This window comes from Macaca nemestrina, chromosome 18 (genome assembly GCF_043159975.1).
Source record: "Macaca nemestrina isolate mMacNem1 chromosome 18, mMacNem.hap1, whole genome shotgun sequence".
NCBI classification, from domain to species: Eukaryota; Metazoa; Chordata; class Mammalia; order Primates; family Cercopithecidae; genus Macaca; species Macaca nemestrina.
Window position 1 is genome coordinate 74,070,122 of NC_092142.1, and position 15,084 is coordinate 74,085,205.

At 59.4% G+C, this 15,084-nt stretch overlaps 1 protein-coding gene and 1 non-coding gene across 9 annotated transcripts in view; one reads left to right on the plus strand and one right to left on the minus strand.

Annotated features, from left to right (window-relative positions):
* Positions 1-819, plus strand: LOC105491273 (uncharacterized). Its single transcript, XR_011616576.1, has 3 exons — positions 1-326; positions 568-647; positions 739-819. It is a non-coding gene; the product is annotated as an uncharacterized protein (transcript).
* Positions 820-5,467: 4,648 nt separating this feature from the next.
* Positions 5,468-15,084, minus strand: part of LOC105491272 (BCAR1 scaffold protein, Cas family member) — a 45,695-nt gene continuing 36,078 nt past the window's right edge. For all 8 annotated transcript variants that reach the window (XM_011757498.2, XM_011757497.3, XM_071084961.1 and 5 more), the window contains exons 3-7: positions 14,192-14,353; positions 13,899-14,015; positions 12,055-13,152; positions 11,064-11,153; positions 5,468-7,297 (exon numbers count right to left, since the gene is read on the minus strand). In XM_011757498.2, the coding sequence (XP_011755800.2) occupies positions 6,785-7,297; positions 11,064-11,153; positions 12,055-13,152; positions 13,899-14,015; positions 14,192-14,353 (1,980 nt within the window). In that variant the 3' untranslated portion in view covers positions 5,468-6,784. The remainder of the gene's footprint in view (positions 7,298-11,063; positions 11,154-12,054; positions 13,153-13,898; positions 14,016-14,191; positions 14,354-15,084) is intronic.

A 15,084-nucleotide genomic window follows, 5' to 3' on the forward strand; every position in this document is an offset into this window, starting at 1 on the left:
TCCCCACTTTGCTGATGGGGACACTGAGCGGCTTAGCTGGGCAGGGAGGGAGCCAGGGTCAAATCCACAGAGTCTGGCCTCCCAGCCTGAGTGTCGGGACTGCACGCTCCACCTGTGTGGCTTCTCTGAACTGAGGAGGGGTCAACACCCCATTCCTCAGCAGCCCACAGTCCAGTGCCTTGGACTCAATTGTACCCGGAGATTCCAGCACTGGCGAGAGGAGAGCCAGGGCCAACTTCTCAGAGGAGGGGATGTGGGAGCCAGCCTAGGTCCCAGAGACTGGAAAAGAGTTGGGAGTGAGAGGACGCTGGAGCACTGAGACCTGGGTGAGTGGTACCCACCCCTCCGCCCACTCCTGCCCCCAGGCTGTGGGGTCCCCGCCATCCCCTCCGTGCTCAGCGGCCTGACCAGGATCGTCAATGGGGAGGACGCCGTCCCTGGCTCCTGGCCCTGGCAGGTGTCCCTGCAGGTGAGGGGGCTTCTGCAAGGCAGTGGGCACCCTGGGTGGGGGCCAGGCTGGGGGTGCCGCCAGGTGGGAGTTGCTGACCCTCCCCATCTTCCTGCCAGGACAAAACCGGCTTCCACTTCTGCGGAGGTTCCCTCATCAGCGAGGACTGGGTGGTCACCGCCGCCCACTGCGGGGTCAGGTGAGGACCGGGCAGCCTCGGGCTCTGCTTCCAGCCCAGCTGGGTGGGAGGGGAGCAGGGCATGTTCTCTCACCCACAACGCTCTGCCCAGGACCTCCAATGTGGTCATGGCCGGGGAGTTTGACCAGGGCTCTGATGAGGAGAACATCCAGGTCCTGAAGATCGCCAAGGTACCCAGGCCCCGTGCAGCAGAGGGCAGAGGCAGCGGGCACGGGGGGAGATCCCTCGGCTGCTTCAGGGACAGGTGCCCAGTGGGGCCGGCCCAGCCTCGTGGTTCCCATTCCGGCCCTGGGGATGGACTGCTCCTTAATGGGCACCAGGGAAGGAGTCTGTGTCCTCGAAGCCTGCAGGTCCTGCCTCCTCCCAGGGCCTCACCCTGGCACTCTGGCCCCCACCCCCAGGTCTTCAAGAACCCCAGCTTCAGCATTTTCACCGTGCACAATGACATCACCCTGCTGAAGCTGGCCACACCCGCCGTCTTCTCCCAGACGGTGTCCGCCGTGTGCCTGCCCAGCACCGACGATGACTTCCCCACGGGGACAGTGTGCGTCACCACAGGCTGGGGCAAGACCAAGTACAACGGTGAGGGGCCGCGGGGCTGCCTCTGGGGTCGGGGCTGCCTGGCTGTGGAGTGCCCCCGTGACTGTTTGGCTGTAAATTCCAACACCCTCCTAACTTTCCGTTCTTTATTGATAATCCTCTGAATTTAAAATCCCCCCAATGCAAATAAAATCCAGGTCGGATCATGAGAAGCCTCCACAGGGGGCTTCTGAGCGCACCTGGCCGGGTGAGCCCTGCCCTGGCTGACCTGCCTGGAGTCACAGTGCGGGGCTCCCACCCGGGCAGGACCGAGGCCCCCTTTGTCCCACAGGCGCTTCCGAGGCTCCAGGGGCCGTACCCAACATCGTGGTGATGGTGCAGGGGAGGGCAGGCGTGTCGGCCTCGGGTCTCTCCCTCCTAAGTGGGCTGGGTGAGCCCTGACCTTCCTCCTGTCCTGCAGCCAACAAGATCCCTGACAAGCTGCAGCAGGCGGCCCTGCCCCTCCTGTCCAATGCCCAATGCAGGAAGTTCTGGGGCAGCAAGATCACCGAGGTGATCTGCGCTGGGGCCAGCGGTGTCTCCTCCTGCAAGGTGAGGCTGGCCCCGCCCAGGCCCTGGCCAGGCGAGCGGGGTGCAGCGGAGGCCCGGGTTCCCCACCCCTCTCTGCCCTCATCTACTAACCCTACTCCTTCCTGATGTCAGAGTCACCTTGCTGCAAAATTCCATGGCCAATGTCAGAGCCAATGGCCCTTGGAGTTGTGCAGTGCACAACCTGGGCAGTGGATCCCAGCAGTCCAGCGGGCTCCAGCAGCCCTCCCTCCCTCACAAGGACCCCTTGGCAAGCCCCACCAGGCTCTTCCTTCTATTGGTCAAACCAGCTTTACTAAGCTTCCAATAAAGGGCCCCATTCCAGGGTGGCTCAGGTTTCCAGGGGCATGAGCCACACAAGCAGCTGCTGGATCTTTCATGACCCCTGCAACAGCACATGCTGAGTCGCTGCTGTGTGTGGGGTCCTGGCCTGGACTCTGGGAACTATATCCAGTGGCCCCTGGGACCAGTCTGGGCTGCCAGATCCAAGTCCCCTTCTCCCTCTCCCAAAGGGTGACTCCGGCGGCCCCCTGGTCTGCCAGAAGGACAGAGCCTGGACCCTCATGGGCATTGTGTCCTGGGGCAGTGGCACCTGCTCCACCTCCAGCCCTGGCGTGTACACCCATGTTACCAAGCTCATACCCCGGGTGCAGGAGATCCTGGCTGCCAACTGAGGCCGTGGCTCCCTCCGACCTTGCTCCCCACAGAACTTCAGTAAACCCGTGGAGCACACGTCGGTGCTGTCCGTCTCCTGTTTGGGGCCTCCAAAGCCTCACTCCACTCCAGAACTTGGGCCCCCACTGGGCTGGGCTGGGCCAGGCACGGGCGGCCTCTGGGAGGACCCTTCCCTAGTCGCCTTTCCCACCACTCAGGCTCCTGCTTCCCGAAGAGTGGCCAGAAACACACAGGCAGATAAAAAGGGGCGCAGAGACGGACGGGGGATGTGGCTGGTGGGGACCGGGAGGACCTTGGCCCCCATCCTCAGCACCTGCCCCCGGGCGGCAGGGTTCTTGCCACCCACCCTTGCTCCCTTGCTCAGGGCCCTGCAACAGGGCATGGGCAGTAAGGGGGACGAACTCACTCCGGCCGCACACACCTGCGGTTCCAAGGAATCTTCCCAGGGCCACTCCTAGCGCTGCCAGACATGCTGGAGCCAGGAGCGTTATCAACACAAGGACTGCTGATGAGGGGGGTGGTGGCGAGGTGGGCCGTGATTGGTGGGCTCAGGGGACAGGATGGGGACCCTCTGACACCCCATGGCCTTTCTCTGGATCGCTGGGCTTCCCTCTCTCTGCAGTGATTCTTGAAAGTTCGAGGCTCAGGCAGGCTGGGAGCCCCAGGTCAAACACGCCCATCCCCAGCCCCAAATGCCCAGAAGCAAAAAACCGCACTGTGCCATGTTACACGGGGGCACCACATCCTCCATGGCCAGATCCTCCTCCCCTTCCTCCTCACACTCTGCCAGCTGGCTCCTACCCCTCTGGCCACTACCCCTGCTCCCTCAGCCATGCTTGGGGCATGTTTCCTCCCTTCCTTGGCCCCCACACCCTGCAGATTCTGCCTCCCGACGGTTTCCTGCATCCACACCTCTTGCCCACCCCCCACCCCCAGCCCCTGTACCCTCTGCACCCGGGCGGCCTCCTGGGTTTGTGTGTCCCCAGGCCCCGCACCCCAATCCACCCCAGTCACTGACTCAGAGCCCACGAGAGCACAGGGCCCCAGGGAGATCCAGCCACCACGTCACAGCACCCTGGGCTTGGAGAGGGACGGACACTCCCTTGGGTGCACAGCGATCAGGGGAGGGGGCTGTGGGCACTGCAGTGGCACCTAAGGACACCATCAACTGCCGGCTGCCCTGCCCCAACCCCAGGCTGCAGGGTCCCCACCATCCACCCTGACTCAGCATCCTATCCAGGATGTCCATGGGGAGGATGCCATCCCCAGCTCCTGGGCCTGGCAGGTGTCCCTGCAGATCAGAGTGGGGTCCTGCCCATGCAGTGGGGGGGACCCTGGGTGGTGGCCAAACTAGAGGTGGGGGAAGTTTAAACAATTTTTATTTATACATAGAGACTTGGGTCTCACTATATGGCCTGACTGGTCTTGAACTCTTGGCCTCAAGTGATCCTCCTGCCTCAGCCTCTCAAAGTGCTAGGATTGCACAGCCCTCACCCCTCAGGTCCCTCCTGCCCTTGTGGGAGTTGCCAGTCCTATCGTCCCAGTGCAAACCTGGCTTCCACTTCTGCGGGGGCTGGGTGGTCACCGCTGCCCACTAGGGGTCAGGTGAGGCTTGAGCTTGAGGAGTTGGGGCCCACCAGGTGTCAAGGAATGACACTCACCCCCTCTTCCCAACCCCAACTACACCCTGCAACCAGCAGGAAAAGGGTCGGAAATGAACTGCAGGCTGGGGAAACAGCACCCCCATTCCCCGGCCACAGGCAGAGCCTGCAGGAGACGCCCACCCCGGGCCGTGCACCCCACCTCCACCTTTGCACATCCTCAGGCCACCCGGATCACAGCTTGGGGAAACCTGGGAGGTCCTGCGCCCTCACTGTGCAGGTGGGGAAACTGAGGCCCTAAGTGAGAAAGGGATGCCGAGATCACCATGAGACTCAGTGGCCAAGCGGGGCTCACCCCCATGAGCCCAAGCGCCGTCTGCCACCCTCACTCTCCAGAAGAGCCACCGTGTGGTGGCCGGGGCGTCTGACCTTGGCTCTCACCCGGAGGCCTTCCAGGTGCTAAGGATGGCTAATGCAAGGCCACACAGGCAGGCAGAGGTGGCTCGTGACGCCACCATGGGACAAATCAGCCTCTGGCAGAGGAGGTGAGAGGATACAGGGGCCCTTTCCCAGCTGGCCTGGGCCTCACCTTGCACCCTTGGCTGCCAGGGCCCATGGGCACCTACCTCTCCCAGCTGTCTTTTCCTTCCCAAGTGTTAAAGCGTCTGAAAGCATCCTGACAGGTGTCTTCAATGATAAAATTTTGTTCATTGTAGAAAAAAGTGGAAAGACAATCATTAAAAATCACGTGCCACGGGCTGTTCTCCTTCAGTCTCCATAGACTCCACCTGCCTGGCGTCTCCACAGACTCACCTGTCCAGTCCCATTCCTGTTCCTTTCTCAATGTACTCCAGGACTCTCCACTCCTCTGATGGAGGTCTGGGCTCCCCACTCCTCTCTGCCTCCTTCCCAGGCCTCAGGCTCACAGCTTCCTGGACCAGGCAGGTGAGGGTGCCTGGGGACCCCCTCCTCTCCCCAGCCCTCTGAGCTGGAAGGTCAGCTCACAGGACAAATGGCGCCCCGGCAGGAATGAAAGCCACTTGCCCCAGCTCCCTCCAGGAATGTGCATGGCAGAGCTGGGGCTGCCACGTGAACCCAGGCCTCAGGACCCTGGCACAGCCCCTGCACCCACGCTTGCCATTTCTCTGCATCCCTCCCTGGACTCCGCCAGGTCAAGGTCTCCCAGGCCCCGGCACCCAGTTCAGGCCTGGCGACACATCCTGTCCTTCCTGCAGGGCAACTCCGGCAGCCCTTGCCTGCCAGGATGGACCCTGGACCCTGGAGGGCATCGTGTCCTGGAGCAGCACCAGCACCTCCCGTTCTCACCGGACGTGGATGCCCACATCATGAAGCTCATGCCTGGGAAGCTGAGACCCTCCCTACCCCACGTCTGTGTAAAACACAAAGCCACTGAGAGCGACTGCAGACACCTTTACTTCTGTGTCCTCACCAAGGAGGGTGGGCTGAGCATGATGTGGCTGAGTTGAGGGGACAGATGCTGTCACGGGGACCCCTCTGTAGAGGTAAGATCAGGAGGGCTTGAAGATCACCCAGTACTACCCCCTTCTTCATACAGATGGGGAACCCAAGGCGCATGTTGACATGCAGAATGGTCAGGGCTGGGAGGAGCACCAGGGGCTCCAGGCACCCTGGAGCTTCCATCTAGGCTGCGGGCTGCTGGGTGGGGGAGCCACGGGGGGCACACACTTGCCCAGGGCAAAGGTCTTCTCCAGGCCCCTCCCTCCCAACTTGGAGGCCAGATCCATGTGTAATTCTGCGTGTGCTTCGGGAGTTCCACAGGCTGGGATGAGATTCTTTTCAGCAGAGTTCTAGATGCAGCCCCTGACGGTGCCCTCGGCTCACAGGAACCCGTCCCCTCCTGCAGCTGCTCCTGCCCTGATCTGCCCTCGCTCCAGATGCCAGTTGTGGGCATGGGCAGGTGCTCGCTGCTGTGGCAGATCCCTAGGGCTCGAGGGGGCCACGCCCAGGCTGTGCCTTCTGGGCCCCAGACCTTGTAGCTCCGAAACCGACCCCAACTCCTCTCCTGGGCCCAGGCTCTGCCCTGGCTCCCAGGGCCCCACCCCACCTGCAGGAGACACCCAGCCTCAGTGTCCCTTAGTTTTTTTCTGGAGAGACCCACTCCTCTGCCCTCCTGGGAGATGCCATGCATGGCACTTGCCCCTGGGTGCCTTCCCTGGAACCGTCACCTGCCCCGGGGTGCTCTCATCTGGCACCCTCAGGCAGCTGCTCTTCATTTTAAAAACTTTATTTAAATGGAGACTATTAGTCAAATGATTGGAAAACCAGTAATGAAAAATAGTTCTAGTTCTTCAGGGTCTTCTCCTGGTAAGGTGGAGGACACACCAAACTGCACTGGCCCTGTCAGGGGACACGGCACCCTCGCGGGGCCAGGCTCAGACCTTGGGGCAGCATGAGGTCCTGGAGGCTGCGGGGCCCTCACACTCCAGACCCTGCCTGGTGACCCGCCCTGGGCCCATGGTGCACGCTGGGGAAGGCCACTGGCTGACCCCTGGGCTTCGGCTCCTGGGGAGGCACGGCCCCACACCCTGCCCAGTCATAAATATATACAGATTCCTGGGCATCAAGGGTACCAGGCCTGAGGCAGAGCTGGGGTCCTGTCTCTAAGCCTGTGGCGCAGCGACTCTTGAGATGGGAGCCAGGGAGCTGGGACCACCATGCCCCTCCCCTGCCTCCCTCCTGGGGTCACGGCCCTCAGGCGGCTGCCAGCTGGCCTAGGACGCGGCGGAACTGCTGGGTGCTGTGGCCCAGCTCCTTGACCCTCTCTACCATGTCCTGGGCAGCAGCAGGTGATGGGTACTGCAAGGCGGCGGCCTTGGTGGTGGCCACGATGCCACGCAGGAGGTCGCACAGCAGGTTGCTGTAGTGGGTCACCTGGCTGCGCACGTCAGCAGCCTTGGCCTGCCGTGACAGTGTGTCCCCAATGAACACCAGCTTGTGGGCGCTAAGGATGACGAATTTGCTGTGCGCCACAAAGATCTTGGGTGGCTGGTTGGTGGCCACGGCGGTGAAGAAGGCGTCCACGGCATTGGTCAGTGTGGTCAGGTTGGCCTCACACTGCTCCAGGTAGAAGAGCAGCAGCTGCCGGTCTGAGGGCCCCAGGCCGCCTGTCCGCCCCGGGGCCAAGGGTTGGGCTGGTGTCCAGTTGGCCAAGTCGTGGTCTATGGGCCGCGACACCTCCTGTTCCAGTCGTTCAAATTGCTTCAGCTGGGGCGGGAGGGAAGCAGGAGCAGGGTTAGGCTCTCGGGCGAGTCAGAACCACAGGCCAAGACCTGGGCACCCTGGGCTGGGCTTCTCTAAAAGGGCTGCTACTCAGAGTGCACGGGACTGTGGGGAAACCGGCAGTCTCCTCTCCCGGGGACGGGACCAGGAACCATGGCAAGCCTTCTGGAGGTTGTTCAGTTACCTTTCCACCAATCTCAGAAGATCAGACTCCGTGCCCTGAACATTTTTGAAATGACAAGATGGACAACAGAAAAGTGGCAGCCTGGGGTCGGAGGGGGGGGGGGTGGGGGCGGTCATCGTCCTGGCTTGGGTACTGTCCCACGTGACTTGAGATGTGGCACTGGGGAAACTGGCTGAAGGGCACTGGGGATCCCTCGACCCTATCTTTGCAACTTCCTGTGAATCTATAAATATTTCAAAACAAAAAGTTAAAAAATTTTTCTCCTTAGTTCAAAAGTAACATACACATTATAAAAAGATTCAAATATATCTAACAGAAAAAAGGAAGACATCACCTGTAATCCAACGCCCCTAAATAGAACTTCTGCTACCATCACCTTCCAGAACCACACAGGAAAGTTAACATTTCCACTCCTGTGCCTGGGAGTCAGCTGAAGGGGACGACGTGTCCTCACTACACTGCTCTGGCCCCGGAAATTACCAGCCACACCCAGACTCAGGACAGGTAAGCTCTGTCCCACCCTAGGCGCAAAGCTCCAAGCCACAATGAGCAAAACCAATAGTAAACCTCCCCCTCCTAACACTCAGAACCTGGCACTGTCCCTCTTAGGCAGCTATTTGGTGAAATCCTTCATCTCTCCGTTCTCTTAGCCAGTGAGATACATACTCGGCTTTTTTTCTTTGCAACGCTCTGGTGAGGCAGGGTGAGGTGGCTCATGCCTGTGATCTCAGCACTTTGGGAGGCTGAGGCAGGTGAATCACTGAGTCTGGGAAGTCGAGGCTGCAGTGAGCCCTACAGAGCACAGGCAACAAGCTCTGTGGGTCTTTGTTGTTCTTTTTTTTTCAAAACTATTTTTATTTTTATAAAGAGGGAGTCTTGCTCTGTCACCCAGGCTGAAGTGAAGTGGCACGATCTCAGCTCACTGCAACCTCTGCCTCCTGGTTTCAAGCCATTCTCCTGCCTCAGCTGGGATTACAGGCCTGCGCCACCACCTCCAGCTAATTTTTGTATTTTTGGTAAAGACGGGGTTTCACCATGTTGGCCAGGCTGGTCTCAAACTCCTGACCACAGATGATCCTCCCGCCTCTGCCTCCCAAAGTGCTGGCATTACAGGTGTGAGCCACTGCGCCCAGCCCTTTTTATTCTTTGACAACTCTTAATAGTTATATAATATCCTACTGCACAAATGTCCATACTTTATTGAACCAATACTCTCCTATTAGACACTTTGCGGGTAGAGATTTCAGATTCTTCACCGATACAAAAATGGGGCAATAGATGTTCTCATGAGTAAGTCTCCATGGGCTTGCATTTAACATGGACTTTACGTCCTTGGCTTTGGAATTCTACATCTTCAGAGTTTTTCACATATATTCTTGCCCTTTAATCCAGCTTCTACCAAGTTATCTAAGTGACTGATTAGATAAGTGCAAAGACTTGTATTCGTCACAGCATTGTTGTCAAAAGTAAAACTCTGGGAACAGCCTAAGTGTCCAACAGCAGGGAACTGGTGCAGTGCTGGAGGCACACAGAGGAAGGATACAGCACATGACCACTTCTGAAAACACAGCGATCCCAGAGTTCTCTCTCTACAGACGGAGATATAGACACATATATTGTTCATATTTCAGGAGGTTTTTTTTTTTTTTGAGATGGAGTTTCGCTCTTGTTGCCCAGGCTAGAGTGCAGTGGTGTAATCTCGGCTCACCGCAACCTCTGCCTCCTGGGTTGAAGCGATTCTTCTGCCTCAGCCTCCCAAGTAGCTGGGATTACAGGCATGTGCCACTATGCCTGGTTAATTTTTTTGTATTTTTAGTAGAGATGGGGTGTCCCCATGTTGGTCCGGCTGGTCTCGAACTCCTCACCTCAGGTGATACGCCCGCCTCGGCATTCAGGTTTTTAAAACAATTATTATTTATTTATTTTGAGACAAAGTCTCACCCATCGCCCAGGCTGGAGTGCAGTGGCGCGATCGTGGCTCACTGCAAGCTCCACCTCCTGGGTTCAAATGATTGTATCACCTCAGCTTCACAAGCAGTTGGGACTACAGGTGCATGCCACCACGCCCAGCTAATTTTTGTATTTTTAGTAGAGATGGGGTTCTACCATGTTGGCCAGGCTGGTCCCAAACTCCTGACCTCAAGTGATCTGCCTGCCTTGGCCTCCCAAAGTGCTGGAATTACAGTTGTGAGCCATTAATTTTTATTAATATATAGAGTCTTGGGTCTCACTATGTGGCCCGGCTGGTCTCAAACCCTTGGCCTCAAGTGATCCTCCTGCCTCAGCCTCCCGAAGTGTTAAGATTACAGGTGTGACATTTATTCTTTTCTTGGGTGTTGTAATAGATTTAACAGGGGGTACAGGTATGGTTTTGTTACATGGGTACACTGTATCCGACGGGTAATTTCTCAGCCCTCACCCCTCCCACCCGGCCACAGTTCTGAGATGTCAATGTCTAGCCTCTCCTGAATGTCTCTATGTGCCGGGTCCTCCCCGGGCATCTTCCACTCTTCACTGATCCTCATCGAGCTCTCATGAGACAGCTGCAGCCTCGCCGCTGTGCGTCGTGGGTCTCAGGCCCCCGCCTCTGCCACTTCCTTGACGCCCAGAAGGTGGGCGAGGGAGCTTTGACGGGTGATATTTTTATGTTCACTTTGTACTATCCTGTATTTTCACTTTTAAAATTATCTTCATAATCGGAATAAAGCTCCCTTAATATTTTTTTACATACCTCTTTCCTACCCTCAGGAAATGATTCAAAATATGAAGAAAAGTCTATTAATATGTCAGCATATAAACATAGCAGTGTATTTATAATAAGGGGCCAGATGTGGTGGCTCACACTGTAATCCTAGCATTTTGGGAGGCCAAGGCAGGTGGATCATTTGAGCCCAGGAGTTTGAGACCAGCCTGGGCAACATGGTGAAACCTTGTCTCTACAAAAAATACAAAATTCAGCCAGGTATGGTGGCAGGCCCCTGTAATCCCAACTACTGGGGAGGCTGAGGCAGGAGAATCACTTGAGCCCAGAAGGCTGAAGCTGCAGTGAGTCGAGATTGCACCACTGTACTCTAGCCTGTGTGACAGAACAAGACTCTGTCTCAAAAAAAAAATAAAATAATACTAAGGAAGTGTGGGTACAATACAAACATTCAATACATGCTATGTGGTCTTTGAAGGAATCCACAAAGAATGCTTAATGCCATGGCAGCTGCTGGGACAGAAGAGTCGAATGCCCACAGGACACCATCCCGGACACGCAGGGAGCAGCTTGGAGGAAGGAGCAAGGCAGAGCCAGCCCCGAGCCGAGCCTATTTTCTGCTCTCACCCCTCTCTCTAACTCCCTAAATGTCTCCAACAATTACTCTTGACAACTTTAAAATAAACCAAATGAAAAGATGAAGATGGTCAGGAGGCAGGGGGGTGGCGGGCTGGGCCCAGCTCTGAGAACTACCAGACAATGTGTGGGGAGAAGCTGGGGACCCGGGGTCGGCCCTGTGGGGCAAGAGCTGAGGGCTCAAGGGGTCAGCGGGCAAGGCAGGGCCTTGCTCTGCTCCAGGGCCTCACCTGCTGCAGCTCCAGCTGGCTCTTGCCCTGCCGCGTGATGCTGCCCTTTTCCAGCAGCTCCTTCTGGGTCTTTTCAAACTCCTCCTTCCCCTGGAGGGGAGAGACAGGGGCTGTACTGAGGCCAGTTCTCTTCTGAGCCAGAAGAGCAGGCCAGCCCTGTGGGGGCGCAGTGAGCTGAGTGGCCACCAGGTGGTGCTGTGCGCGCACGCATGCACACACGCGCTCACAGACACACCAAACAGGCTGGCACATGCAGGGGCAGACACACATCCCCCAGGATGACACATGGGGACACACACACACACCCCTTCACGCTGGCCCATGTGGGGACACAGCCCCACATACACATACACAGGCTGGCACATGCAGGGACAGATAAGGTGGCTTCCTAGGAAGCAGCCCTGGCTGCCCCTTTCACCGCCTGCCAGTCCAGGAAGAGACTGGGCATAGGGTGGGCCACCTGCAGAAAGGCCACAAGCTCCACCCTGCCTGCCTAGGCTCCCACACGAGGAATCAAACCCAATCTCTCCCTGTTGGCCTAAAGGCCTGGCCACCTGTTCCCTGCCCCTGGATGCCTCTCTGGCCCAGCTCAGCCTGGAATGTTCCTCACCGGGACTCCCACCCGGCTGGCACCCAGGCCTCTGCTCCAGGGCCTGGCCTGGGAGGAGCAGTCCCAGCCACCTCCTGCCACCTCCTGCTGCTCCCCCACCCTCGGAGGATCTTTCTCTGCATGCACATTTCTGCAGATCTGTCTCCCAACACAACAGTCACTGCTGCTGGTCACCGGACACACCAGCCCGAGGGACTCAATGAAGGACTCGATGACACGGCCATGCTAGCACATGGGGCCAATGTGGGGTGAGGAAGGTCAGAGTGAGAGGAGGGTACAGGGCCTTGCCAGGGACCAGGCCCAGCTGGGAACAAATCTCCCCCTAAGCACGGGAGCCCCGTGCGGCAAAAGAGGAGCCGGGGCTGGGCAGGCGGCACCCACCTGCAGGTGGACGTAGTCATAGTCCTCCATCCAGCCCCCCTCGCTGTTCTCGTACTGCCCATCCGGCGAGTCCTGGGAGGTGAACTTAGGGGGTGAGGGCAGGGGCCGTGACTGGATGCTGCTGGTCTTGTCAGTGGGGTTGGGGTGCAGGGTGCCACCCCCCTCGGGCCCCGGAGCGGGGGCCTTGGTCCGTCTGAAGAGCAGTGAGGCATTGCCGTGCAGGAAGGAGGCCAGCTGCTTGGCGTCCTCGGGCACAGCCCTCGAGCAGGCCACCAGCCGGTCCAGGTCCTCAGGGGTGGCTCCAGGGCCTCCCCGGCCAGCGTCAAAAGCCTGACCGTGTGCCACCAGCGTCTGGTGCACGTCTTCCATCTTCTGTAGTTGCCGGCTAAGCTTGGCATGCAGGGCACGGTCAGATGTGTGGGCAGCATTGCCCACGGCGCTGCGGGAAAACTCCAACAGCTCGTGGACGGCACTCTGGACGGCAGCCACAGCAGCCTGCAGGTCCTGCACCAGCGGCTCCTGCGGCTCAGAGGGGTTACGCCAGCTCCCAGTCCCACCGGCGCTGCCTGCCAGGTCCAGAAGGTGGGCAACGGTGGTGCTCACACCCTGCTGCAGCCGTGCCAGGGCCTCCACGGCAACTTCCAGCTCCAGGGGTTCCCGGCCCGGCCCCGCCACCTCCAAGGAGGATGCGGACTGGCTGCTACGTGTGCTGCTGGTGCTGGAGGCCGAAAGGCGCTTGCCATCCGCCGGGGCTTCACGTTCAGCTGGGGGAGGCACCGCATACACACCGTTGTCAACCGTGCCACCATCAGCCAACTCAGGAGGAAGCACCCGTTCACGGGGCACATCATACAGGGTGCCTGGGCCAGGCCGCCGCAAGCCAGGGGGCACGTCGTAGAGGTCAGGAGCCGGGGGCGGCACGTCATACACGTCCTCGGCCGGCGGGGAGTCTGGAGGGGGCACAGCCAGGACCAGTGGGGTGCGGGCCGGGTCAAAGGGCTTGGCCTTGGCGAAGGCGGGGGGCACATCGTAGGTCTCCTCACGGAGCAGCGGGCCATCAGGCACATCCTTGCTCACCGATGGAGGAACGTCATAGACCTGGGGGAACAAGCGGCAGTCAAGGCTGTCCATCCGTCCATCTGCCCACCCCAGGGGCTGGGGGCAGCACCCAGCCACACACATGTACACACACAGCCCCGGCACACACATCCTTCACGATTCCCATCCAAGACAGCTCTGGGACGAGCCGGCTCTAGAACCTGAAGGTGGGAGAACTTCCTCTCAAGGAATGACACGTGTTAATTCACATAATTGTGTCACTTCAGACTCACTGAAAGGTTAGCTCTCATACTGCCACTGCCACCACCATCATATCATGATTTCATCACCACCACCACCACTGTACCACCCAGTACCACCACCACGTGTGAACTTTCCACTCTGCAGCACGTGTGTGACTGAGCTCTGCGGGTATTATCAGGGGATCAAATTCTGGTTTGCTCCGGACAGTCCTGGTTTGTCCCTGATGCTCCCACATAATTACTAGTCCCCCCTTCACTCTTGGAAGTATCTCAGGTGACAGGACATACCCTGTGGTCACCTTGCAGATACCCTCTCAGGAGCTCATGGGGAAGGCCTTCCCACAGGCGGCTCTGCAGACGAAGCAGCTGAGGCTCAGAAGAGAGCTCGGTTTCCTCTTCTATCAATGATCCAGTGAGGAGCAGAACCCGGGTCTGGAGCCAGTCTCTGCCTGCCCACCACCCCGAGCCCTGAAGACACTGGTCACACCCAGTGCACACACCCAGACACCCCACAGTCTCAGCCTGGCCCTGGCATGTGCTCACCGCGTGGTGGCTGGACAGTGGCAGGCCCTTCTCCACGCTGGGGGGCACATCATACACCTCCAGCAACGGGTCTCGGCCATTGGGACCCTTGACAGCCATGGGGGGCGTGTCATACACCTGGGGGCAGAAACAGTGGAGGGTTAATGGCGCCAGGGGGAACGGGAAAGGCAGAAACCCCGCGGCGCTGCCCCCAGGCCTGGCCAGGGCTGAGAAGATGCAGCTCCCTGCCCAGGGTCAAGCAGAGGCACAGACTCGCCGCCCTGCCCTCCCGCTGCTGCGCACCCCACACCTACCTCCTGGCCATACTGGCTGGGAAGCAGCCCCCGAACCGGGGGCACATCATAGATGTCCTGTGACCCCGGGGCCAGCAGGTGTCGCGGGATGTCGTACTCGTCCTGCTCCGGCTGGGCGGCCTCATACACGTAGCCCTGCCCCACGCGGGCGGGCACCACCACCTGGGGGCAGAGAGCTGACTTCACTGCTGCCCTCGAAGCGGCCCTCAGGGAGGCTCCACTCACACCTGGGAGCCAAGTCCTTTTGGGAGGTGGGCAGGGCACACCAGGTGGAAGGGACGGGGCTCCCCAAGGACGCCAGTTCTCACCCACTCTGCACCCTCTGACCTTCCTCCAGCGGAACGTAGTGCTGGGTACAGCAAGAACCCCGGGTTTTATTCAGAGCTGCCTGGTCCTGGGCCAGGACACCACCATCTCTACAGCCTGCTGACCCGGAAGGCTCCACAGATGAGTATGGGTGTGAGCTGATGACGGTGGGGGACACCGGTGGGGTGAGGGGCTGGGGCCCTGGCTCTGGAGGGCACTACCCACAGGCAAGGAACCCCCCGTGACTGGGGCGCCCAGCCCCGCGGGACAAGAGGTCACGTCGGAGGCCTCGGAGCCTGCTGCCCACACCACCGAGCTGTAGCCTCCTCAGAAGGATCGGCCCAGCAGGGGACTGCGTCCAGCCCAGGACCAGACAGAGCCTAGCACCCCCTGCCCCACAGCACAGCATGGGGAGACTCTGGAGGACAGGAGCAGAGGGGCAAGTTGAGCGTGTGCTGGGGGCCACAGCAGCTGGAACCAAGGCTGCCCTGCCTTGCCGCGCCTGCCCCGGGGGAGCTGCCTGCAGCAGGTTGGATCCCCAGCAACCTGAAAGGATGAGGCTTAGTGGGGGAGGCAGGTCCAGGGCC